Source organism: Ctenopharyngodon idella, chromosome 1 (assembly GCF_019924925.1).
Source record: "Ctenopharyngodon idella isolate HZGC_01 chromosome 1, HZGC01, whole genome shotgun sequence".
In the NCBI taxonomy this organism is placed as follows: Eukaryota; Metazoa; Chordata; class Actinopteri; order Cypriniformes; family Xenocyprididae; genus Ctenopharyngodon; species Ctenopharyngodon idella.
In genome coordinates, this window is record NC_067220.1 from 11,889,832 (window position 1) to 11,915,790 (window position 25,959).

General features: G+C 38.8%; 1 protein-coding gene across 1 annotated transcript in view; it reads right to left on the reverse strand.

Annotated features, from left to right (window-relative positions):
- Positions 1–25,959, reverse strand: part of grin2ab (glutamate receptor, ionotropic, N-methyl D-aspartate 2A, b) — a 103,932-nt gene that overhangs the window by 16,361 nt on the left and 61,612 nt on the right. Inside the window, exon 4 of the mRNA XM_051905464.1 lies at positions 21,303–21,898. Within this exon, the coding sequence (XP_051761424.1) occupies positions 21,303–21,898 (596 nt within the window). The remainder of the gene's footprint in view (positions 1–21,302; positions 21,899–25,959) is intronic.

Consider the following 25,959-nt stretch of genomic DNA (forward strand, 5'->3'; position numbering starts at 1 on the left):
AAATATTAGTGACAAGCTCAAAGGTAAACAATATAAATAACATCTGATTGAATTCCATTTGGTGTCTTATCTGTTTTCCAAAATACAATAAATTGCCTTTGTGATCTTAAATGAAATCAATCTATCCCAATTCCATGTTTTTTTTAGCCAAAACCCCAAATGCAATGAGCAAGCACACACATAAACAGTGTCTTACAAATGCATTTAGATATCCAACTAATTCATTTTAGATTGACAAATTATGCATTTTTTCTATGCTATCTTTCAAAGCATTCAATTAAATTATTTTAATATGAAATGAATGTAAAAGTATTTAAAAAAAAAAAAAAACACTTCAACAACAATAATAATAAAGTATTCAATCTCCACAAATTAATATTTTGTAGAACCATCCTTTGCTCCAAAGACAAACACTTTTCGGGGTGTGTTTGTAAGAGCTTCACACACTCTACATGTGTTAATTTGCCCTTTAATTTAATTCTGGTAGATTTGCTCCAGGTAGTTCAGATTAATAGGATGACGCTTATACCGTTTGCAAATTTAGTTTCACAGACTGACATTGTAGGACATTCACCTTTATGCTCTTAAACCTCTCTGATGTTTTTGGATTAATTTTTTGTGATCAATGACTGGCTTTTTTAATGCAGAAACAGGTTCTCTAACAGTGTTACCCTATATTTTTCAGCATTTCTTTTTCATCCATTCTGTAGCCAAATGATAACTTTGCACTGTAATACATAAATTTACATTCACTCATAAATCTTCTCCTCTGCATGGATTACTTTCAGGGTGCTTCTTGACAGGAGCCAAAGACTTCATATACACAAAGATGGTGCACTCATTTTACTTATGAATGGGAGAAAGTATTATGGAGTAATAAGTCCCGCCTTCAAAGAGCCAATTCCTAATTGGTAAAGTCATTGCATCACTGCAGCCGCCGTTAGAAGCTCCGGATGCCATAGAAACAGTCAGTGTTCTGAGACGTCTGCTTAGGACTGCTCATGTGCATTCGCTGGTCTAGCCTGAAAAATAAGCTTTTTGAACGTTATTTGGCCACGTTCACACAGCAACAGATTATGATTGTCAGTCCTGTATTTGTCAGTCCTGTACTTAAAGGGTTAGTTCACCTAAAAATGAAAGTTATCCCATGATTTACTCACCCTCAAGCCATCCTTGGAGTATATGACTTTCTTTCAATCGGAGATATATTTAAAAATATCCTGGCTCTCCAAAGATTTATAATGGTAGTGAATGGGGGGCGTGTTTTGAAGCCCAAAATAGATGCATCCATCCATCATAAATATAATCCATACGGCTCCAGGGGGTTAATAAAGGCCTTCTGAAATGAAGTGATGGTTTTTTGTAAGAAATATATCCATACAGATGCCTTCAATGCCCTGTCAAAGGCTCCAAAAAGCATTCCAGAGGAGGTGATTTCCATTATGAACCACTTCACAATTCTCCTCTATGATCACCAGCAGCCAACTCAACATCAATCAAGCTTGTCTTGCGTTGTTCACAAAGAAAGGAAGAGGAATGGAACAAATCCCCTCATCTAAGGACTGGTGCAGCACCTCAAATAGCAGTGTACCAAGGAGGACACTGTTGGGGACATGCACTTGAGGTGGCACCAAATATGCCATCTCAGTCTGGGGTTGGATGGATCCAAGCGATTGGAGACCATTGTGGTCAACAGTTCTACAGGCAAGCTAGTTCATTCATAAGTTGTGGCTGCAATACAAAAAAAAGCTTCCTTAAAGTGCACAGCTCTCTGTCAATGTAGAGGAGACTGTGATGGAGACATTAGCTGCACTTCTGCTGTCCAAAGGCGAGCGTGCTAGTGCGTGCCAGGGCCAATTGTGTTTCCACTGTCACTTCCTGGGCTTGATCAGGCCTCATCTGGGTTTCCTCGGGGCCAACAACAAGGGTTTTTTTGGCCCACTGAATACCTTGGTCCAAAGCGGGCCAACTAGTGCTTGAGGAGTGGTCATGAACAGAGGCAGAGTTGACCTGAGTCAGGAGACGGTCAACACCGCTGCTCATTTACCATGTTATTATATCAGGCTACCAGCATTTTAAACAATTTTTAGCTAAAAGCTCACTTTCAGACAACAGTTAGTGTTTGAAATAACTTCTTTGTGATCAGCTGGTGAAATGGTGAGGTCGTGCGAGGTTGTTCTGTGGAGGCGTGTTAAGAACGGGTTTTAGGGAAATGCTGCAGGGCTACTGCACAGAACGTTGATAGCCCTGGCTCGTACTGGCCCGACAGTGGAAAAGCAGCTATTGAAGAATAGGTTCAACAACAAAACAATCAAACGTGTTTCTGAAATACACTGTTAAAAAAAAAAATTAAGGGAAGGAACAAGCAATCATCACAGTATAATTAAACTTAAAAATGAAACACAGTCACTTAAACTTCAGGGATATCAATCTGTCCAATTAGGAAGTATAATGGATTGTGAATCAGTTTCACCTGCTTTGGTGCAAATTCAGTTATTTACGGGAGTGACAACTGCATTCTATAAGCGAACTCGCATCTGTAAATTTTCAGGACTCACAGACGCATTCCCGGAAAACCTGCGCTGTGTGAACGGAACCGGACCGGACAACTAGTTGTCTGACACATCATACAGTCCGAGAGAGCCACTCTGTGCTGCACAAACAAGCATCTACCGTGTGTTGCAGGGTTTCATGTGTGGTTTCAGTAACTAACAGTGACAGAGATATGAGCTTGTGTGTCATCTGAAGGTTTTAGATCCAGTCACAATTCTCCACCGGAGCAGCTCTTGTCAGTTTTGTTTTCTACATGCGACTCAAATGCTCCGCTCTCCACCCAGATATAAAAGCTGCTGTCAGTTAATGAAGATTTGACAGATGAACGTGGACTCTTGTTGTGTCAAAAGTGATAAGACTTTTCAGTTTTATAGATGTTGCCATTTTTTATATTACTTTGGTCACTATCACTATGTTACTGCTAAGTAACATAGTGATAGTGCTACTCCTGTTGCAAGTTCATACAGGCGCTTCTGTAAGTTGCTGTTTGAATGGCATTTTCAGACTCGCACCTTTAAGTAAATGTGAAAGTGACATGTGAATGCCAAGTATTGTAACCCATACTTGGAATTTGTCATCTGCATTTAACCCATCCAAGTTAGTGCACACACATTAGGAGTAGTGAGTAGTGAACACACACACACACACACACACACACACACCCCCGAAGCAGTGGGCAGCCATTTTGCTGTGGCGCCCAGGGAGTGATTGGGGGTTAGGCCCTGTAACAACTGTCAGTTGTTGTCAATCCCAACAACTGACAGTGTGAGCATAGCCTTTGAGCATAAGAAACAACATTTATGGGACAGTTCATGTCAGATTTTGTTGCTAATTTGAAATGTCATTTAATTGTGAGTTAAGCAAGCAGTTTTTTAGATTTCAAGATTCCTCCATTCAAGTAGATATGACTTGGTCTTGGATGCCTGAAATGGCTGCCCGGAGGCATTGCAAATATGGCCGCTGATATTCAATATTCTTTAAAAATTCACCTTTTAAAATAAAGTTGCACAGGTTTGGAACAACATGACAGAATTTTCATGTTTGGGTGAACTATTCATTTAATTATTTTTTTCCTAAAATGTTCAGACACTAATTAAAACACCTTATTTTAAAATCTGACAAATTGGTTTCTTTTGCCACATCATCCTCCCATATGGCGCTATAATAACGCTTGACTGCCCATTCCATCTTTTACTTTGTTCCCAACTGCTGAACTCTGTAACTCTTTGTGATCACTGGCCTCTTTCACAAATCTGCTTGTTTGTGCAGAGTTTTGAGGAATGACCTTTTCTAGATGGTGTCTGGGGGGTTTGTGGTAGTTTCCACTTCATAATTGAACCAACACCACTGGGACATTCAAAGATTTGGACATTGTTTTGTAACCTTTTCCTAAAGCATTTGTCTAACATTATCTCTGACATATTTAGAATGCTCTTTAGTCTTAATTTTCACAGCTGTCCTTTAGATTAACAATCTGAATAATTATCCCATAACCGTGACATTTTTGTTTATCTAGGAAAGGTTATAATGACTTTGAGGTATAATCCAATTGTACCTGTTTATATCCTCATCCAGGAAATTTGTTTTAACTTTTTTGGGGGATGTCAAGTGATTAAAATTTTTTATCAAATTAATTTAATGCTGCTTACTCAAACAAACTGCAATTTATTAACCAAAACTATTAAAGGGATAGTTCACCCAAAAATGAAAATTTGATGTTTATCTGCTTACCCCCAGGGCATCCAAGATGTAGGTGACTTTGTTTCTTCAGTAGAACAGAAATGATGATTTTTAACTCCAACCGTTGCAGTCTGTCAGTCTTATAATGGATGTCAATGGGAACAAAATCTATGAGTGTAAAAAAAACATGCACAGACAAATCCAAATTAAACCCTGCGGCTCGTGACGACACATTGATGTCCTAAGACACGAAACGATCGGTTTGTGCGAGAAACCGAACAGTATTTATATAATTTTTTACCTCTAATACACCACTATGTCCAACTGCCTTGAGCACGAGCACGGCATCCGGTGCGTGAGGTGTGTACGCGCTCTGGCGTAGTTTACACAGTGCACAAACATTGTAGGTACGACGGCTAATCAAAATGGTACTTACTTGCGCTTATCCGGATTGTTCAAACTGACTTAAAACTAAAAGATTACGTTCTCTCACGCAAACTCATTCAGGATTGGTGACTTTCCACGTATTCCCAACTTCTGAGTCTGCTCGCCTGAAGTTATGGTTGATTGCTCTTCGGCTGGATATCAACACACCCATTAACGTACTAAAGTTATTGAGGGTCTGCAGCGATCATTTTTCCCCTGATGATTTTACATACCCAGGAGAGGATCATGTACGACTTAAACCATCAGCTGTGCCTATGGTTTTTCCACATCCAACTGAGGTATGTGAACAAGATCTTTGTATGTGTCCTTTTTTTTTGTAAAGCTGCCCTTATGAAAAGTAACAAAATAAAATGAAGTTTTAATGTAATAAAACCATGTTTTTTAGTGGTTTACTTCCATTTGTATAACAACTGTTGTACTACAGGCACCATGTTTAAACTACGCCAGAGCGCATACACACCTCACGGATGCCGTGCGCGCGCTCAAGGCAGTTGGACATAGTGGTATATTAGAGGTAAAAAATTATATAAATACTGTTCGGTTTCTTGCACAAACTGATCGTTTCGTGTCTTAGGACATCAATGTGTCGTCACGAGCCGCAGGGTTTAATTTGGATTTGTCTGTGCATGTTTTTTTTACTCTCATAGATTTTGTTACCATTGACATGCATTATACGACTGACAGACTGCAACGGTTGGAGTTAAAAATCATCATTTGTGTTCTACTGAAGAAACAAAGTCACCTACATCTTGGATGCCCTGGAGGTAAGCAGATAACCATCAAATTTTCATTTTTGGGTGAACTATCCATTTAAAATTGTTTTTGGCAACTGAAATAAAATAAAATATAAATGTTAGATGAAAAACGTAAAAACAAAAATTAGAAATGTTGCCTTGTCAACACTTATTTACACAAGACAAAGTACTAAAATGACAAACTAAAATTGAAATGAAAATAAAAAAGCAAATAAAATTACTAAAACAAACAATTTAAAGCATACAACATAAAAGCTCATTCAAAACATCACTAAAATTCTACAATGGCATATAAATAATACTAAAATTACACCGGATGAAATACTATCTGGATAATTTAAAGACGTAATAATATGTGTAGGGTCAGGGGACACGATTAAATGCAATTACTTTCTTAATGCATTGTTTTTTAAAATAGTAAATTGTATTAAATTGGCAACCATATAATTTTTGTGAACTTAAAGCATCTCCAACCTTTTGGACACTGAACATGCATGCAGCATATTTTAATTTTATAAAGGAACAATGTAACATTGATTAAACTCTATGCGTAAATATAAAAATGTCACAGATACTTAAACAATTTATAATGAAGTAAAAAGACAGTTTGGTTAAACAACTTGTTCTCTCAAAAAAGCCTGTTATTTACTTAACCCTCATGTCACTCTAAACGTGTAAAATGTTCTTTCTTCCATGGAAAACAAAAGAAAATTTAAATCTTGACATCTGCCCTAAATCTCCTGGAAAAACAATCAGCATCTTTTCAATTAATTGCTGATCCAGTTCACAAAACTAGTCTGACTCAACAGTTCACAGGAGGGGAAGATTATCATTACACACGAAGCTATCATATGGCTTCAGAAAACTTGGAATACAAGTTGTATGGACTTCTACTACAATATTTGAACAGTGCTTTTGCATCCTTTGAAGCCTGAATGCTTCAGTCCCCATTCATTGTAAAGGCATGGAAATGAGCGAGCAGTCCCGTTATTCAAAATATCTCCATCTGTGTCACATGGAAGACGGTCACGCGGGTTTTGCTCGACATGAGGGTGAGTGAATAATGACAGAATTTACATTTTTGGGTGAACTAATCCTTGAAGGGCCTGAATAATTTCGCAAGGCCCTGTTCAATCATATACACTCCACTGAACAACTACTCGGTACTGTATCTCTGCCTTCTCCATGTAACGCACAATAAAGATTTGCTCAGCTGTGCACTACTCAGATGGCACAAACACACACATACTCTCTTCGGAATTTAATTAAGAAACAGGAACATAACTAGGAAATGAGGTTTAGCTTCAGGCAGAAATGAAAAGAACAGGGTCAGAGCTACACCTGCTACTCAAATACAGCTTCTGTTGTGCGTGTTTGTTTGTAAGTGTGTCTTATTCATATATTGGAGATTTCCACAGCACAAATTGAAAATTGATTTTTGTCATAGCTGTCACATAGTATTCTCTTAAATAAACACATCATTCTGTGCATCTAATCTCACTGATTGAGAAACAGAGAGAGACGGGGTAAAGTAATAAACTGGATGACCTTTATTTTCCATAGTCTTCTGGAAATTATCAAAAGCTTACGACTAATTATATCACTGAGAGTTGGTGGTTTATAAAATGTCATTTCAAATGGCTTTCTGTACACAGAGCCTCTTTATGCATGATCTCAATTAACAGTGAAATGTTAGTACGAGATTAGAGGTAGTTAAATGCGTATTAGGTGATGATAGTTCCACATGGAGCCACAACTGCTATTAATCTTTCTATGGTCAGGTCCTTGTTAGTGCTGTGCTAATTGCGACAAATTATTGCAATAGACTGCAATATATTAAGGCTTTGTAATTTAAATATTACACAGGGACATAAAATAAAATACATTTACAATAAATTATTTATGATAAAATAGAATATATTTGCATGTTACAAGTATATTACATTCACAATGTTGTTGTAGTTTTTGAAAACCAGCCAAACTGAATATTATAATATTTATTTTTATTATACATTAGTAATACATTTCTGTGCTCATTTCCTTCACACATCATTTTAAGGCAGGTCAATTAAACCAATAAGCCTGTATTTCACATGAAAGAAGACCTTTTAATTCCTGTGTCTACTAGGGCTGCCCCGACTACAGATTTTTCTAGTCGACTAGTCGTTCATTTAAGCCATTAGTTTAATATATATATAGTAGGGCTGTGCAATTAATCGTATTTTCGATTTCAATTTCGATTTTGGCTTCCAACGATTATTAAAACAAGATAATCGAGGTAAAATGATTACTGTACCGCTGCCACATTCCGTCCAGCACACCTTCCTTTCCTTCACAGCGGTGCGCTTTCATTTCTCCCTGACCCAAACTTAACATCCAAATCAGCCGAATAAGAGAGGGATGTAAAATGCAGTCTATTGTTGCTAAACTGCGGGATGTGCTTGATATTAAACAGTGCTATTAAAAGCGCATTAAGCTGCGAAACGGACGCTGTTCCCTAGGCGGCCACCTGTGCGCGCGCTCCGAGACGGTGCGGAATGCGCATAAGCAAAGGGCTTCAGATACGCGCCTAAACAGTCAAATAGCCAACACAAATATATCAAAATTCTGTTTTGGTAAGTATCCTCGTAAACACAGTCGGTTATGTCTTAAGTGAACACTGAGAAAGTGCGCGAAACTCGTATTTACCATAATTCCGAGACCACGTGTAGGCAGCATAACAGTAGGGTCTGTGCAGCTTAAAGGGACAGCAGCCAACATTACTGACTGCTGAACTCATTGTTAATCTAACAAGAAAAAACAAAGATAAAATCACTCACTGCTCTTGAACTTTTTTTAGTTTTAAATAAGAATAAGTCTATATTTAATGTATACAGCAGTTATTTTACATTTGATTACTTTATTCAATTTATGTTGGGTATTACTTATCTGAATACCACTGTACATCTATCTGAAAAACCTAAAGCACTATTTCATTTGTATTTTTGTTCTGTTGTATTTTTTGTCTGCTTTGTTTGTAATTAGTTTCTTTGTTCTTATTTAATTGTTGACTGTTTGTTGTCTTCTATAGCTGTTTTGAGGACTTTTTACTTACATTAATTAAGTATTAATTAAGTATTGATAAATGTGAAATTTCACTGACATTTAAAATTACTCATATCATGAAATAAGACTTTTATCATATCACCCACCAATAATCGTGTTAAATAATCGTGATTTCAATATTGACAAAAATAATCGTGATTATGATTTTTGCCATAATTGAGCAGCCCTAATATATAGGCATATATTATAGCCTATTCTGCCATCAAGCACATCAAGTTTGTCGCAAAGCACCAGCAAATGTAATGATTATGAATGTGTTGGAAAAAATATCAAGAACACATTTTAATTACCTATTAATAAACTACTGTTTTCTGAGTCAGCGTCTGCTGCAAAGATGAAGTTGACAATGCTGACTCGACATCTCCGCAAGTATAGTGAATGCGCCTACAGAGAGAAATGCACCTTTCATAAGGATTACACAAGCAGAGAGAATTTTTTTTCTATTTGAATTGGTTCATTTAAAAGTAGTTCATTTTAAGCTTTCTATAGATATATTTCTCATGTCTGTGAGGTAAGTAGCCTATACTCTTGAGTTTTGGTTCATTTTTGTGACGCACTCCAGTTCAGGGAGACTGAAACGGCAGAAAGCGCATCCTGTTTGTTTTCTTTATTTTACAAAGACACAACGTTTTCTTGTTATTGTGAGTTTACACAAATAAAAGTAGGCCCTTTACAGTTTCGTATTCCTCTTATCTGTATGACCAAAAATGACGGTGACAAAATGCAAGTGATCGTGCCGGCGCCTCCACGTCATGCAGTAAGCATGCTCCACACTTTGCACAAAAACTTGGATATGTGCCTAATAATACACAGCAAAAATCCCCAGAGTTAAATAAACTCTGCTTAGAGTACATATGGTCCCTCTCTAAATATTGTTTAAGTAACACTGAAGCAGAGTTAAAGTCAGTTATAGTTTTTGTTTCTCTGTTTTCTTCAGTGATTCTGCTTGTTAACAGCAGGTGTTCATCATTAATGCTCAATCATAACTTAATTAATCACTTGATTATCTCATTAACTTTAACTCTGCTTCAGTGTTACTTTAACACTATTTAGAGAGGGACTATATGTACTCTAAGCAGAGTTGATTTAACTCTGGGGATTTTGCTGTGTAGCAAACATTTATCTAGGTTAAAGTTATAGTGAGCAGTCATGTAAAGTTGCTACTTACATGTTTCAAATGATAAGCCATATTTGAGGCTGATGGATGATAGACGAACGTTTGGATTTCCTGTCCAACATACTGTAATTACCACAAAGTCCCACTGTTAACGATCTGTCCCTCATGAACTGTGACTTCGCCACAAGTTTTTTTTCTTCTGCGACTAATCGACTAATATAATTTTGGTCGACTAAGCCTCTTCTAGTCGACTAACGTTTAGTTGACTTTTAGGGGGCAGCCCTAGTGTGTACTTCATTATAGTTTTTCAACATTTTTCATTCTCTCATTCCCTTAGAAAAATAGCAAGTAGTTTGTCTCTTCTGTTTCATTGTGTCACTGACTTTGCATGATAACAAAAAAAAAAAAAATTTGCTATTATAAAAATTAAGTAACACTGCAGCACTCTATTCACACTGCATGTTAAGCCTTTTAAATTTAAAGTGCACAACGATTGTGGTTATATTTATGTAATAATCATGACAGACCAATCAAAAACCTAGAAACAACTATGAATACCCTAGCAACCACATGTGCTAAAACCCATTCAGAACACCTGAACAAACCTAGTTTGTAAATAAAGTCTAAATATGAGTAGTTGACTATAAAGTAAAAATCAAGAGAATTTTTTTTCAAATCAGAAACAACAAAAAAATAATGAATTATTAACTGAATAACAGAGACCTTTAAATGGCATTTCACTAGCACAGACTATGTAAGCGAACATAGGTTTGTCAGTAATAATACACAGGCTGACATATCCAATGCAAGCAAACAACTGGCCTAGCAGTTATTATGTTGTTTTGTGTGCTGAAAGACAATAAATAGGAGGTCAACAACGAGGGAAAGCTACAACATAAAGCTTCAGAATCGATTTTCAGAGATCTTGCCTTGCCTACAAGCGAAGCAAGTAAACAAGGCCAGAATCAAAGGACAGCAAGTGCGGAGGAAAATGTCTGATGAAAAACAGATTGGTGTTCCCATTATACAGCACTCCTACCGCTAAGGTGTTTAATGTTTTAAAAGTATATCAAGCGTGGAAAATACCCCCAGATGAAGTCAACTTAAAATCTGTACAGTGAGAAATACAGTATGTGTGACTAAATTAAACCCAAGCAAATGAAAAACAGAAACAAAACAAAACCAAACAACAGTGCTCGAGATGAGCTGATGATAATCAATGCCATTTACAGTTAATGTGTCAGACTGTGAATAATTTGGAGTAAAGGAGTTGCCACAACTCTGGAAAAAAAAAAAAGGCAGACACTTTTGCCTTAGGCTGTGAAATCACTCAAGCGCTTAAAACATGAGACTTGTCAGCCTCATGGCAGCGTCTTCTGTGTAAAGGTGATAATGTTGCAGGAGGTGCTTATGAAAGAGTTGTTGTGTTTGTGCTTGAGCAGATACAGCAGGTCTGGGTTGGGCTCACAACAAACAGTGAGATAAACACAAACACAGACAGAGCTTGCAGAACTCTCCAACTAACTAAAGTTTGCCCAACATAACTAGGGATACATGATATAACCGTATCACCATTTTTACTAAGGATGTGCAAAAATCTGTGTGAGCCAAAATCTGATTATTTATAACAACATATGGTAAAAAAAAAAAAAAAAAAAATACTAGTTGTGACGCGAAAACTTGCATCTGTATACGGCATAACAGAAAGTACAGACCTCACAAAATTTTAATAGGTTAAATGCCATTTATTTAAAAAATAAGTAGATTAAATTGCTATAACTTTTATTCCACAAAAACTCTAATTAAATCTAATTCATCACATTAAAAAAAAAAAAAAATCAAAGCTCTCACAAAAACGGGGACCTTCAGATTATTTAATAATAATGGCTAGAGGTCAACCGATAGTGTATTTTGCCAATACAATTGCTAAAATTGGACAATATGACTAATAACAATAATATAAATGAAAACGTTCCACTTAATGAATGATTAAGTGATTCACTCATAAAAGACAATCACTTGTTTCATTCCAGAATGAATCAATGTTTTTGAACAAATCACTTGTGTTACTAAAAGTCCACCACTAATGCATAGACAGTCTGGAAAGCACAAACAAAGACAAGTGAAGTGAATCAAACATTAAAGAGTTTGAACGCTGCTTGACTAACCAAATTCGAGAGCAGAAAGTAATTATTTTATATAATTACTTAAAATTTGTATATAATTGTGTATAACAACAGCACTTATTTGCTTGTGTGATTATACTTAAAGGCACAATATGTAATTTTTGCCGCTAGAGGTCGATAATTCAAAACAAAGGCGTAGCTTGATGGTGGTGAATGAGCGTGGAATCATGGGAGAAGCCAATGGTGAGCAATCTGACGGACTCTGGCAGGAATCATGTTCATGGATGAGCTAATGCATTAAAGTTTTATTAACGTTACTGTGGTTTGAAGCTTCCTCTCTTTTCGTTGTGTATGTGGGGTAATGCAGTGCTGTTTTACATGGTTAAAACAATCATACTAAATACATTTGAGTGTGTTGAAAATTGTTATAATGGTACTCTGTGCGTTCGCTCAGTGGTTGGTATGAGAGACTTGTTGCACTTTGTAGTAATCTAGATCCATATGAGAATGTCATATTAATAAAAACTGAATGACTTTGCTTTGTTTCTGAAAGACATGCAATTAATCTAAATATATATTGTATGATGGAGAAAGCTCTCTCTGATTATGCTATGTTAGCCACTTGACAAAATGATGTTGTCTCTGAGGCATGGTAAAAACATAGCACTCATGGTAAATCAAGAAAACAAGCGATTCAAACAATCATTTTTGTCACGATCACTGTCTGTTCCTGTCAGTTCCTGGACTCCACTTCCCATAATCCTCCCTTCCAATCACATGCACCAATCACCAATTGCCACACACACCTGCAGATCATTACCTGGACTATTTAAGACACACACACACACACACCCTTTGCGAAGTCTTGATTTGCCCCGGTGATCACTTCTGAGCGTTTTCTTGTGGATTGTATTTCTGTTGCCATTGGACTGTTTATTGGACTGTGTTTGTTTGCCGCCTGCCCTGACCATTGCCTGTGACTTTACTCTGCTTGTCTGCCGCCTGCCTCGACCATTGCCTGTCCCTGTTTGTGTCTCTGCCTTTGCCCTGTCTACTCTGTAAGTACTTTTAATAAACAAGCTGCAAATGGATCCTCACGCATTCGACCCATCATTACAGAAGACTTCGCCAACACATGGATCCAGCGGCTTTCCTGGAGAACACTGGCCTGGTATGAACATTGCACAATTATTATTATGGCTCAAGCAGGGCACCCGGTCGTTGGAGGAATACATCAGAGAATATTTGGATGTTGCATATGGTTCAGATCTGCCAGACTGTGTACTGATAGACTTTTTCTGTGAGGGTGTTAATCAGCCACTTAAGACACAATTGATTCGTGAGGGACCTCGTTCCTCTCTTAGTCATTTTTTGGAGTTTGCTTTAATGACTGTGGGCTCCCCATTTACTGTGGGTGTCGCGGAGAAATACGACACCTCGCCGAATCATGTAATGGCCGCCGCGCCAGAGAACATGCATAAAATGGCGGCCACCAGTACTACAACACCAAGTCAATTCTCCGCTGATCTTCGTGAGCCAAGTCAAGTCCAAGTTAAACTTCCTGAGTCACGTCCCATCTCCGCTGATCTTCTAGAATCACATCACGTCTCTGGATCTGTTTGGGAGCGGAGTGGGTTGCGTTCCAGTGTGGCTGATCCACCGCTGACTTCAGTACGAGCGGCTGGCATTCCTAAGCCTCCGCCGGCCGCTACGCCCTCAAGTTCGTCTGTTGCGACGCACTCAAACTCTCTGGATGCTATGGACAAGATGGCCGCTTTGCCAGTGCCCACGGGCAAGATGGCCGCCCCGCCAGTGTCTGGGAATATAGGGGTCGCCCCAGCCAGTGAGTCCGCTCCACCCCGTGGGCCCGCTGCAGCGCCCACCGAGGAGGTAGGCACAGAGCCACCGCCTCAACCATTCAAACGAAGGAGGAGGAGGAAGAAGGCTTCCTCCAGCCCTCAAGGCCCGGAGGCCTTCCCAGAGCCCGCTGCCGTCCCAGAGCAGTCCGCTGCCGTCCCAGAGCAATCCGCTCTTCCTGATACAGCCACGGAGGCCGGCACCGAGCTCCTCGCCCTGCCGGCGCCAACCGAGCTCCTCGCCCTGCCGGCGCCACCCGAGCTCCTCGCCCTGCCGGCGCCACCCGAGCTCCTCGCCCTGCCGGCGCCACCCGAGCTCCTCGCCCTGCCGGCGCCACCCGAGCTCCTCGCCCTGACGGCGCCACCCGAACTCCTCGCCCTGCCGGCGCCACCCGAGCTCCTTACCCACGAAACCGCCACGGCCTCCGTTGAATTCCCCAAGAACTTTTTTGGGGGGGGCCATATACCTGAGGGTGGGGAGCTTGTGGGTGGGGACCCTGCACGGCCGCGATCATCAGCGGCCTCCGAATTGCTTGAGCTTGTGGGTGGGGACCTTACACGCCCACGGTCTTCAACCGCCTGTGAACTGCTGTGGCCGGCTACGGACCCTGACCTGCCGTGGGCGCCCAAGCCACCTGACCCGCCGTGGGTGCCCAAGCCACCTGACCCGCCGTGGTTGCCTAAGCCACCTGACCCGCCGTGGCTGCCCGTGGCACCTGACCCGCCGTGGCTGCCCGTGGCACCTGACCCGCCGTGGCTGCCCGTGGCACCTGACCCGCCGTGGCTGCCCGTGGCACCTGACCCGCCGTGGCTGCCCGAGTTCCTGGACCTGCATTGGAGACCCCGTTCCCGTCTGCCAACAGGTCTCCAATGTACCCACCCCCCCCTCCCTATCTGTGCCATTTACGCCGCGAGGACGCGCCTTCCGGAAGGGGGGCGTTATGTCACGATCACTGTCTGTTCCTGTCAGTTCCTGGACTCCACTTCCCATAATCCTCCCTTCCAATCACATGCACCAATCACCAATTGCCACACACACCTGCAGATCATTACCTGGACTATTTAAGACACACACACACACACACCCTTTGCGAAGTCTTGATTTGCCCCGGTGATCACTTCTGAGCGTTTTCTTGTGGATTGTATTTCTGTTGCCATTGGACTGTTTATTGGACTGTGTTTGTTTGCCGCCTGCCCTGACCATTGCCTGTGACTTTACTCTGCTTGTCTGCCGCCTGCCTCGACCATTGCCTGTCCCTGTTTGTGTCTCTGCCTTTGCCCTGTCTACTCTGTAAGTACTTTTAATAAACAAGCTGCAAATGGATCCTCACGCATTCGACCCATCATTACAATTTTGAACAATATAACAATGATTAGTTTTCTGTCAGTAAAAGTATCCAAACAGTTGCTCACCTGTCTAATAAAACACATAATATATTATATACATGACTTTGGTGTTTCCATACTAAAGTGAAACGGGAAATCGAGGGTAACGAGGATATTACATCATTGACAGGCAACAAAATGACACGGTCTGTGTTCTGGTTAAAATTGCTGATTTCTCTGGATTTAAACATTGTTGGAAACGTTTGGGATAATGTAAGTACACAAGTCAACAAATAACATTGTTCTAGTGGTTTTTGGATATTTTAACCTAAAAATCTTACATATTGTGCCTTTAAATATAATTTCAGCCATAACATAAAAATAACGTCTATCTGTATTGGACAAAGGTTCTATATCAGTGTATTTCTACTAACTACATATGACAGTCTGTTATATACTTTAGGGACTAACTGCTGCCATTACCGTTCGAGGGCAGCTGTATGTATACATATGTGTGTGTGCATGATGGAATTAACAGACTTAATTAAGACAACACATACAGTACGTTTGTCAGAAACGAGTTTAGCCCCTGGGCGGACAGAAGGACAAGGGCCAGAACTACACCTGCTACTCAGATGAAGCATTTTAGGTTTGTGTGTATATATGTATATGTATGACTGCCTTAAGATAGACAGCCAACTGTTTTATATTCTCCAACTTTAACTGACATCTTACCGAATATTACACCAGCATTTTTTTATTACAACACCAAGTCTAATTCTCTTTTATGACCATTCTGTTATATAAAATACCACTGTTCACATTACGATATGTGTATACTTGGCAATAACAAGTATCACAACACATCTATCCATCTTTCTTGGAGGCATTTCAAAGGTTAATTCTAGCTCTGTGGATGGTGGCGTCATACAAAATGTTCCCACATTGAAGAGTCTGCAGTGTCCCAGATACAGACAGCCTTAGCAACGAGGGAGAGATCAAAAGGAACACCTACTCGGAGCAGACGGATACCAACGCTGCAAACAGCTACTGATGGTAACCCATGGCAACTCCTGATAACTGTGCATTCTGAAAAAGAAAAAAAAACAGCCACAGCAAGTGCCTTCGCAATCTAAACTAACAGTAGATTTTGTTTCCGACTACCGTGTGCGATACGGACACCTTCTTGGCCAATGTAGACATCACAAGGTTGCCCTCGCAGCTCAGAACGGAACTGAAAACCAATCCAATCATTGAGATATAAAAGGAATTGGGCAGGAGGAATTAAATGGGATCCAAAATAGCAATCTTTGTGCTTCCTTAAATATCCAGCACCTCTCAAATGGAGCAAGAAAATGTGTTGCCAGAAAAAAAAACTCCTTGTTTGTCACTGCTTAGTAAGCCGAGACCCAGAAAGGAAAAATATTTAGAGACCTAAATTAAGACAAGAAAAATAAGGAAATTCAAGTGACAGTACATACAGGGTTTCAAATTTAATCAAATTTAAGACTTTTTTTTAGACCTTTTTTATGAACTGCACAAATAAAATCAATATGTCCAAACTAGGGATGTCAATTTACATGAATTCCCATAATCGGTCGTTGTTTAAATGAACAATCAATTAATCAATTAATTGTTAACTTTAACCTCTTAAAGGGATAGTTCACCCAAAAATGAAAAGTTTTGTCATCACTTATTGACTCTCAACTTACTTTCTTCTGTTGAACACAAAAGAACAATGGCTACCGTCAACTATCTGGTTACCAACATTTTTTAAAATATCTTCTTTTGTGTTCAACAGAAGAAAGAAACTCATACAGGTTTGGAACAACATGAGGGTGAGTAAGTAATGACAAAATTTTCATTTTTGGGTGAACTATCCCTTTAAATCCAAAGCGGGCAGCGCTACTAAGTTATCATGTTACTTAACAACCACTTGCTTAACCAACACAAAATAGGTGTTGTTTTAAAGCTTAGAAGCTTGGATTTACAGTGAATACAGGGAATATGACCATCACTTAACAAGTGCTTTTAAAACTGCTGACATATTAAAAGTGCTCTATTTTCATAGTGTGAAACGATGTGATCTGTAAAATCATAGTACGTAACAGATGGACTTGTGTCATGTATCGTTGAAAAGGTCTCAACTAGCAGAATACATCAAGCATATCTGTTTTAGTTAGAGACAAAACTATACCAAGTATTTGTGTGAAAAAGCTTGGCAGAGTAACTAAAATACTACATCATACACATTTTCTACTATTTGATATTTAAACATTTTAAACCTTTTACGATATGATACACAATTGATTGAAGCACAGCACGATTGCAAATCATCTCTGCGCGTCTCAGAAACCAGCTCTGTCAAGAGTAATATCAACTAATATACTGAATCATACACATTTTCTACTACTTGATATGTCTATTTAAATGTTTTTAACCTTTTACGATATGATAGGCTACATGAAATTTCTCTGTCTCACCCTCTCTTTCTGAGATGGCAAGCATTTAGTCTCTGTATTCTTTATAATTTGTTCAGATTTGCATTTGTATGCATAGTAAAAGTTTTTATTTTATTTATGTTTTTTTTTATTTTTTTTTTAGCAATTTTCAACCACTGAATGTTATTTTTTTTTACTTCCATGTTCTCTAATCAGTTATTTATAGAGTCTGACTCCAATTATTTGAGGTTGTTGATTATTGTCCCGACATACCACAAAGCTCCTCTTTAAAATTATTATTTTTTTCTTTTATTTAACATTTAGTATTATTGTTATAATAAGAAGATAAATATTTATTTACCCCCAAGCCAGGACTCGAACTTGGATCGCCCGAAGCACAACCGCACTACATCTCGAAGCACTGTCTATGAGGCTATTGGCTCCGAAAGTTAAAAAAATATTTAAATAAATGCTATAATTATAACAAATAATATTTGATAACTACAAAGGGAACAGATATACATTCAAAACGGTCTTCTCAAGTAGTTTGACTAACTTCCTCTTAAAACCCAAACCACTTCTGGTTTTATCCGAATACAGATACAAATAATTTTGAGATTGTAACAGATACAGATACTAATATTGGCTCAGCTGCACACCCCTACTTTCAAGTAGAGGTTGACCTATTGGTTTTGCGGATTAATCGCACTGATAACCGACTGCTGGAATGATCTGTTATCAGCAAAAATCCATACTGATAGTTTTTCTGGGTTTCGCCCATTGCTGGAGTGTCTGAGAAGGCTCTGCTGTCATTATACAGTACAAGAGAGACCTCTAGAGTGGAAATAAAAAACTATCATGCCTCGTGCTGTTTGTTTTGACACTAGAGACACGGTATGTATACAGTACACTACCGTACAAGTTTTCATTTCATTATAAAGTAATTAATTTGTTGTCTAGATGCTGCATTAGTGGAGAAAGAACAGCAGTATGTTTGCCATCAAGGCTGAGAGGACGCTAACATTAGTAGTACCTCAAGCCGTTAAAACAACGTGACAAAAACACATGCAAGTCTGACCCAAATGTTTAATGTCATGATTATTACCATCTATTTGCATTAGTTTATATCCAGCTGGTTGCGTTACATGCATTCGTTATCCAGCGAAGTTGCATATATAAAGCTAGCGACGTAAGAAAGCTAACTGTATTGTCATGCAGAACAAATCAGAAACAAATCAGAAACGCATTGAATTTCAGTTAATTTTTTATCCTCACAGTAATAGCCTACATATTTTGTTATTTTGATTATATAATCATCAAGTGTTCTAAAATAGAAGCAAATACAGTGTCAAAGTACACATAAAATATAGATATGTATCTATTTTCAATGCTATGGCCTTTGTGTAGATATTTAAAGATGGCCATCTTTAAGCATGACTTTGAATTTATATTAAAGGGTAACATCTGTAACAGTAACTAAAGTTAATAAAAGTATTGTTTATTATTAATGTAAACGTTTACTAATACATTTTTATATTATAAATAAATATTTATATTTTATATAATGTACTATGAAGTAGCATGAGTGATATATATTAATATTTTTAATATTTAAAAAGTATAGTACAGTTTCATGGTTCAGTACTGTCAATTTTTGTAATAAAGCTCAGCACTATTTTATGTGTTATGTTTGTTTTCATTCAGTATACATTAAAAAAAAACTATTGGTTGATTAATCGGTTATCAGCCAGCGTGGCCCAGCCTAGTTATCGTTATCGTTAAAATTCACTATTGGTCGACCTCTACTTTTAAGTTACTCTGAGGCCCCTATAGTGGCCCCTGATTGAGAACAACTGATGGAGACCTACCACAAAATCAGTGAACTAAAATAAATATTGATGGCTGTTTCTTTTTATTACCCTTTATGTTTTGCTGGCTCTAGCGCACTTGTGACACACTCAGAGTAGTCGCAAACTTTTTTGAAATCTAGCCAAACGGTCAGATGTGTGCACTGGTGCGTCTCTGAGCAGCAATGACCAACAGCCAATAAGATTTCTAGGAGAAAGAACGCTAGAGGAGGGCGAGGCAGTGGGAAATGTAAGCCCTTCTGTGCAAATATTGTCAAGAATGGACTTACTATGGGTCACCATGTGTTTGTGCCTTGCAAAGGGTGCTGAGTTTGTGTCTTGTAGTGCGTGGAGGTCTGTAATGCCTGGAGAAAGCTGTCCGTTAGCATTCATCTCAATGCTCGGTCTTCTCTCGGAAGTATGCAATTTGAATTCTGCCATCTTTGCTCATAGCCACTCAGTTCCGGACACAATTGTTTACGAGTCAATCAGGGGCTAACTGGACCATGCTAAACAGCCAAACCTTGACCCTTTGGTGTGTGCCTGTCCATATTTGTCTCTCGAAACCACCAATACGATGGCATTAGCCTCTCTGTTGTCCCCAAAACTCCCAAAAGCATGCAGGCTGACCAGTGTGCACAACATAAGTTGAAAAAATTGAAAATTTTGTCTTTATAACTCATTCAAAGTTATCTCAACATGACAGCTACCATGAAAGGATCACTTATGTACAATAAAACAGCTTTTTCTGGGCCACTCATATACTGAACATCATTTTGACACATTTGTCAAAAGTACTACTAATTTCTTTAAGTACTATTCTCATTGCTAAGTGCATCTATTGCAGTGCGGAATAATGGAAACCCATGTTAGCCACTTTGCTGTATTGAGTTACAAGAAACAGTAATGGTAGTCAGTGATTTCGAAGCTTGTAAAAGAAACTGCTTTCCCAAAGAAATAGGCATTGCTGGGGGTAATGCATTACAAGTAACTTGAGTTATGTAATCAGATTACTTTTTCAAGTAACTAGTAAAGTAACAATTTTTTTTTAATTTACAACAAAATATCTAAGTTACTTTTTCAAATAAGTAACGCAAGTTACTTTTTCACATTTATTGACTGACAGCTCTCCTGTCCCCATGTTGAGAGAAATAAAGTGCAAAGGTATTGTGTGCGCTGTGAGAACATGTTGGTTATTGTAGTTCTAGACTAAATGTGAACAGGCATTTACTCATCTCACTTGCATGAAAACATTCAGTATGTCTCAAAATGAATAAAAACAGTGAAATGCAATCTCAAAATTTTATGCAAACCTGTAATAATTAACTATATTAAATTACACAAATATACTTTTTGTATTTAATCGCACTTTATTAACCAATGTCTTTGCTGCTGACCTCAATGATTCAATTCAACCATACTAATAGATTAGATTTAGAAATAAGAGTGTACTTCTCCTGTATCCTATTCTTCTTCTTTAATCCAGAATGGCAGCACAGCTGAAAGGTTTGTTTGAACTGCGTCCTCTACTGTACAGGCGTAAATATGCATTTCCTTTAGCCTGAGGATTATTCATTTCACTTTTGGTGTGAAAGAGCCTTAACATTTGCCAAAAATATAATTTTTTTTTATTTTTTTATTAAAAAACAAACAAGCAAGCCCAGCCCAGGTGAGAAAAAGTAATGCAAAAGCAATGTAATGCATTACTTTTTATAAAAAAAGTAACTAAGTAACGCAGTTAGTTACTTTTTTAGGGAGTAACGCAATATTGTAATGGATTACTTTTAAAAGTAACTTTCCCCAACACTGGAAAGAGGTTGTTGAGTCTAGATAGGCAAGCCAAAAGAGTGTCTATATAAGTATGTTGAGATTACAGAGTCTGAACAAGATTATGCATTATCATGTTAACATTGATGTTGTAGTATAACTACCATTGCATAGTACATATAAAGACATTTACTTCAATTTACTTCTACATTTGTGCATGTTTGTCCATTTCATTATGCAAACAGATTTCCATGCACACAACCATAAGCAATCATTGCTTACCTGCGCAGAGCACTTGCCGGCACCTCTGGCTTCTCTGATTGGCCATAGCAGCTAGCTGTACCATCAGGTATCCGACCTTCCTCTCTGAACATGGCAGCAGCCGCAGAACTGATAATTCCCACAGCATCCTGCACGCGCGTCTCTAGGGGATAATCCCATTCATCATATGCCACAGATATCATCCCTGTTGGAAAGGCTTCCGGGGTATGTTCGATATTTCCTGTTGTCAAACTAGGAACAATCCACACAAAGCCAGCCCCGGTGAGCCCTAGCGAACGGGCTTCATCCATAACCAGTGCTGCTTCGTCTTTGGAGCAATAGAGGAGGATGACGGGCGACTGGATGCGTTTAAGCTGCACGTGGGCTCGGTCCTCAGGTTCACCAACACCGTCCAGTGTCACTACGCTCTGAAGGTCCCAACGAACAAAGCTGTGGTCCACTGTGACGCGTACGGTGGCTATGAACTCCTGGAAACCTGGGTACTTAGTGGTGACCACCGAGAACACATGCCAGTCATACTCCTCCATTATAGCAAGCATCAACAGTGCCTCCTGCTGGAGGGAGGCCCCAAACTGGAAAAACGAAGAACTGGCATCCTGGAAGAAAGAGAGAGAGCAAGAGGGAGGGAGAGCCAGAAAGAACAGGTGGTGGAAAAGAAAAAGAGAAAGGGAAACATGAGTAGGAGTGAAGACAGAAAAGGAAAGTTAGATAAAGAAACGCAGGAAAATACAAACCATGTGTTGTCACATCCGACTCTGATAGTTGGGTAATTGTACTTCCACCTGCATTTTTGCCAATGGACAGTTGTCAGTTCTGATAAATCAACTAAACTACCTTAGCTGAGCCTTAACAATAAAACCTCAACATTTCCTTAGCTCGGCATGGTAAGCCTTTCTGTAAGCCTTTTATTTCATTTTAAATGTACAACAGTATTTGACGTGATAAATAGTGAGGTGATTCTTAGGTCCATGAGGAAAAAACAATGAGCTGCAAGATGTGTCAAGTGACTCTTAGAGGATTTCATGTAGCCAACTCAAGTCCAAAAAGATTTAATGTTACTTCTAATGTTTCACTGATGCTGTTGCAGCACATTATTCTCCCTTTTTATTTCAAACCTAATGTGGTTGCAGACATAATGTTTCCATTTGCGCTATTATTTACACTGCATACATCATTTACACCAAACTCGCATCTGCAATTTATCTTGTTGTATACATTTGGTCATTATACATTCACGTTCATTTGGTTAGGACTAGAAGGATCCCTTTCTTTGATGGGTTTTTAAAATGTTCATGGAAAGTATATGGAATAAAAAGAGCATGAAAACAATGGGAACATTATTATACACAGTAAACAATAATGTTGCACAGATAGAACAATTTTTACTCATAAATGTATGTCTTTGCCTTACTCTAATGTTGTTTAATGTGCTATATGCAGCCTTGTTTATATTGTATTTTTTGCATTTCCTTAATAACAAAAAAATCTACTTTTTGAACTGCTGTTTACACACATTTACATGGCCTTACACTACCGCTCAAAGGTTTGCTGTCCGTAAGATTTTTTTAAGTAATTACCTTTTATTCTGCAAGGATGCGTTAAATTGATCAAAGTGACAGTAAAAAAAAATTTAATGTTAAAAAAGTTTCTATTTCAAATATATACTGTTCTTTTGAACTTTTTATTTATCATTACTTGAAAAAAAGGCATCACTGTTTCCACAAAAAATATAAACAGCATAACTGTTTTTAACATTAATAGTAATAATAATAAGAAATGTTTCTTCAGCATCAGCATATTTAAATGATTTCTGAAGGGTCATGTGACCCTGAAGATTGGAGTAATGGTTTTGCCATTGCACTAATAATTTCTTTTTTTTTTTTTTTTTAAATATATTAAAATATAAAAGTTATTATATAAGAGAGATAAGAGACTTCCTTAAAAAAAAAAAAAAAAAAAAAATTACCAAACCCAAACTTTTGAATGGTAGTGTACATTGATATTTTGTATCTAATGCAATGATATTCATACATTTTTAAGTGTGTCTTTTTAAGGCCACTATATGCACTCCCGTAAACCATAAAATATCTGCTTTCATCCAGTCGTGTAACATGAAATTATTTTGCTTTGTTTCGTCACCCCTGAAAGATATTTGAAAACGGCTGTTTCTCGCTGCCGCGGATAAAGTTTCTTTACCCTACTGTTGAAGCTTTCAGCTTTGCAAACATGGAAGTGTGAAAAAGGTCTATAGAGGGAACAGGAACGAGCAAGAGAGAAGGGCATACATCAGGAGCAGACGGTGAGCTGTTGAATACCGGAGAGGGGAGAAAGACTTCGCTGCACACTGCACACTGTCACACTGGAGTCACTGACTGAGTTAAGAATAATGACTGCATCCTTGTGCGGTGACAGCTTGATATCTCAGAATACACAAACACATAAACGAGCGACAATGGAGCTTATGAATATCATGGTTCACGCGCTGTGCAAACACACAGACGCTGATCTGTCCACCACGAGCTGTGACAGATTTAAAATACTGAGCTTAAGCAAACAGTGACACACAAATAAACAGGTAAGGAGGAGGTATTCGCCAAGGATTAGCACCATACTTTGTGCAGGATAAAAAAAAAAAAAAAGAGGCCAAAGGCGATTGAATTTACATGAGGTAAATGTATGCTCATCCAAACTGTACCTCACTGTAACTGAACCTACTGAGAAAATTGAATTTACGGCATGTAACTGAGTCACAAAGCAATACATCTTCACTGATCCAAAACTGAGCAGGCACTGAACTTCACATAAACCAGTTATGTCACATTCTAAAAATATATCACACAAACAATTCAGGAGACATTAAAACTCTGTCCCAGATAACACTGAGGAGTTAATAAATCAATGCAAATGTAGTGGCTGTACTCAATGTTTTGGATGGTCCCTTTTGCACTGTGAATGCAGCACTTCAGGGTTTAAGAGGCTCTAGGATGAAACTGGATTAGAGGTATGCACAGAGCTCGGGCGCGCTCACATTTAGGTGCATGCGCACACACATACACATGAAGGCCCACATCAATCTCAGGTGTAAACTAGGCTTGCTACGGTAGTCGATGTTACCGGTGTTCATCGCTTGCCCACCGCGGTTAATTTTTTTTCCCACTTTAACGCGTTAAAAATATTTGCATTTAATGCAATTAATGTAGTATCCGTTTTCTGCGTTATATGATGAAGCTCTTATTCATGCTAATGCTTTTAAACCATTCAAGCGCGACAAGGCAAAAGAGAACGCGCTGTTTTGTGAATGTCCTGCCTATGTGACACACAGACAAAGCGCGCACGCCAGTATCGAGTTCTCTTCTGCTCTTAACGAACCGTAACACACACAAATTATGCCAACATGTCAGTTTTGTCAAGAGTTTTTCAGTAAGAGTAACCCACCATTCAAGCAATTGCCATTAATTTGAAAGTGAAAGTCGGCCTTTCCGTAACAAAACATCGAAAGCTCAGCCGAACAGCTGATCATAGCTATACAGGGCGGGTTTTTATTTTTCATGTCAAAAACATTCCTCGTCACGGAGAGCGCAGTTCATGGTTGCATAGGAATGACAGACGCCACGGGAGCGCAAGCACTTTGGAAACAAGGAGAAGCGTGTGGCCATGCTATCCACGCGTTTTTAGACGCGATATGTGAACGGCCCCATAAGCGGTTTAAAAAAAAAGGTTAAAAAAAAGGCCCCGCCCCCCGGTGACACCGGCTATGACCAGTCACTTATGCCGTCATCACCCTGGTGTTGATAGCGCGCGAGCGCAGGTGAGACCTGAACAGCACACGTTGCTATCTGTATTTAAACTAAACTCATTTAAGCCTTGCTAATTTAAACATTCAAGAGCAAGACGCGAAAGAGAACTTGCACGCACTGTGAGAAGATCTGTGTGTGCACTCATCTGGAGCACGCACACGCTTATCTCAGACAGAGCGCAAATACTGAGTTCTCTTTCAAGTCTTGCACTTCAATGGACAAATTCATACAAAAATGATGTCAACATGCCCGTCTTGGCGAACATAGTCAATTATGTCTTAAGTCCGTGGTTCCCCCGGGGGGTTCGCGGGACAGCGATGGAGGGGTCGCGAGATAATTTCCAGAAATCAAAAAAAAAAAAAAAAAAAAAATTAAACAATTAGAAATAGCATATTTTTTCCATAATTGTAACAAAATACTAAAAATAGTAGTTAAATTAAAAACATGTCAATAAAAAAGCCATCAACCTTTCAATTTTCCTTCCCCTCAACCATGACTCCTGAGGTGATTACGACAGATTAACGACATATTAGCAACAGCATCAGTTACAGCACGTCAATTTACAGCACCATGTTAAACATTCAGACATGTGCACGTAGGTAATTCTTTAGGCTTTAAGCTATGGATATAATTTTTTTTTCGAAATAAAACGTTGGTTAATATCGACCAAAGACAATGCAGGGAGGCGGAGGAGAGCGGAGAAGCACCACCTGTTTCACACATACTCCGTTTGCAGTGCGTATGCGATGCAGGAGCAGCACGCGCTATTGTGCTTTCACATATGCCGCGTTTGCAGTGCGCAACTGATCCATGGCTGTATATCACAAACACAACATTTACTTATTTTTATTTCAAATCCA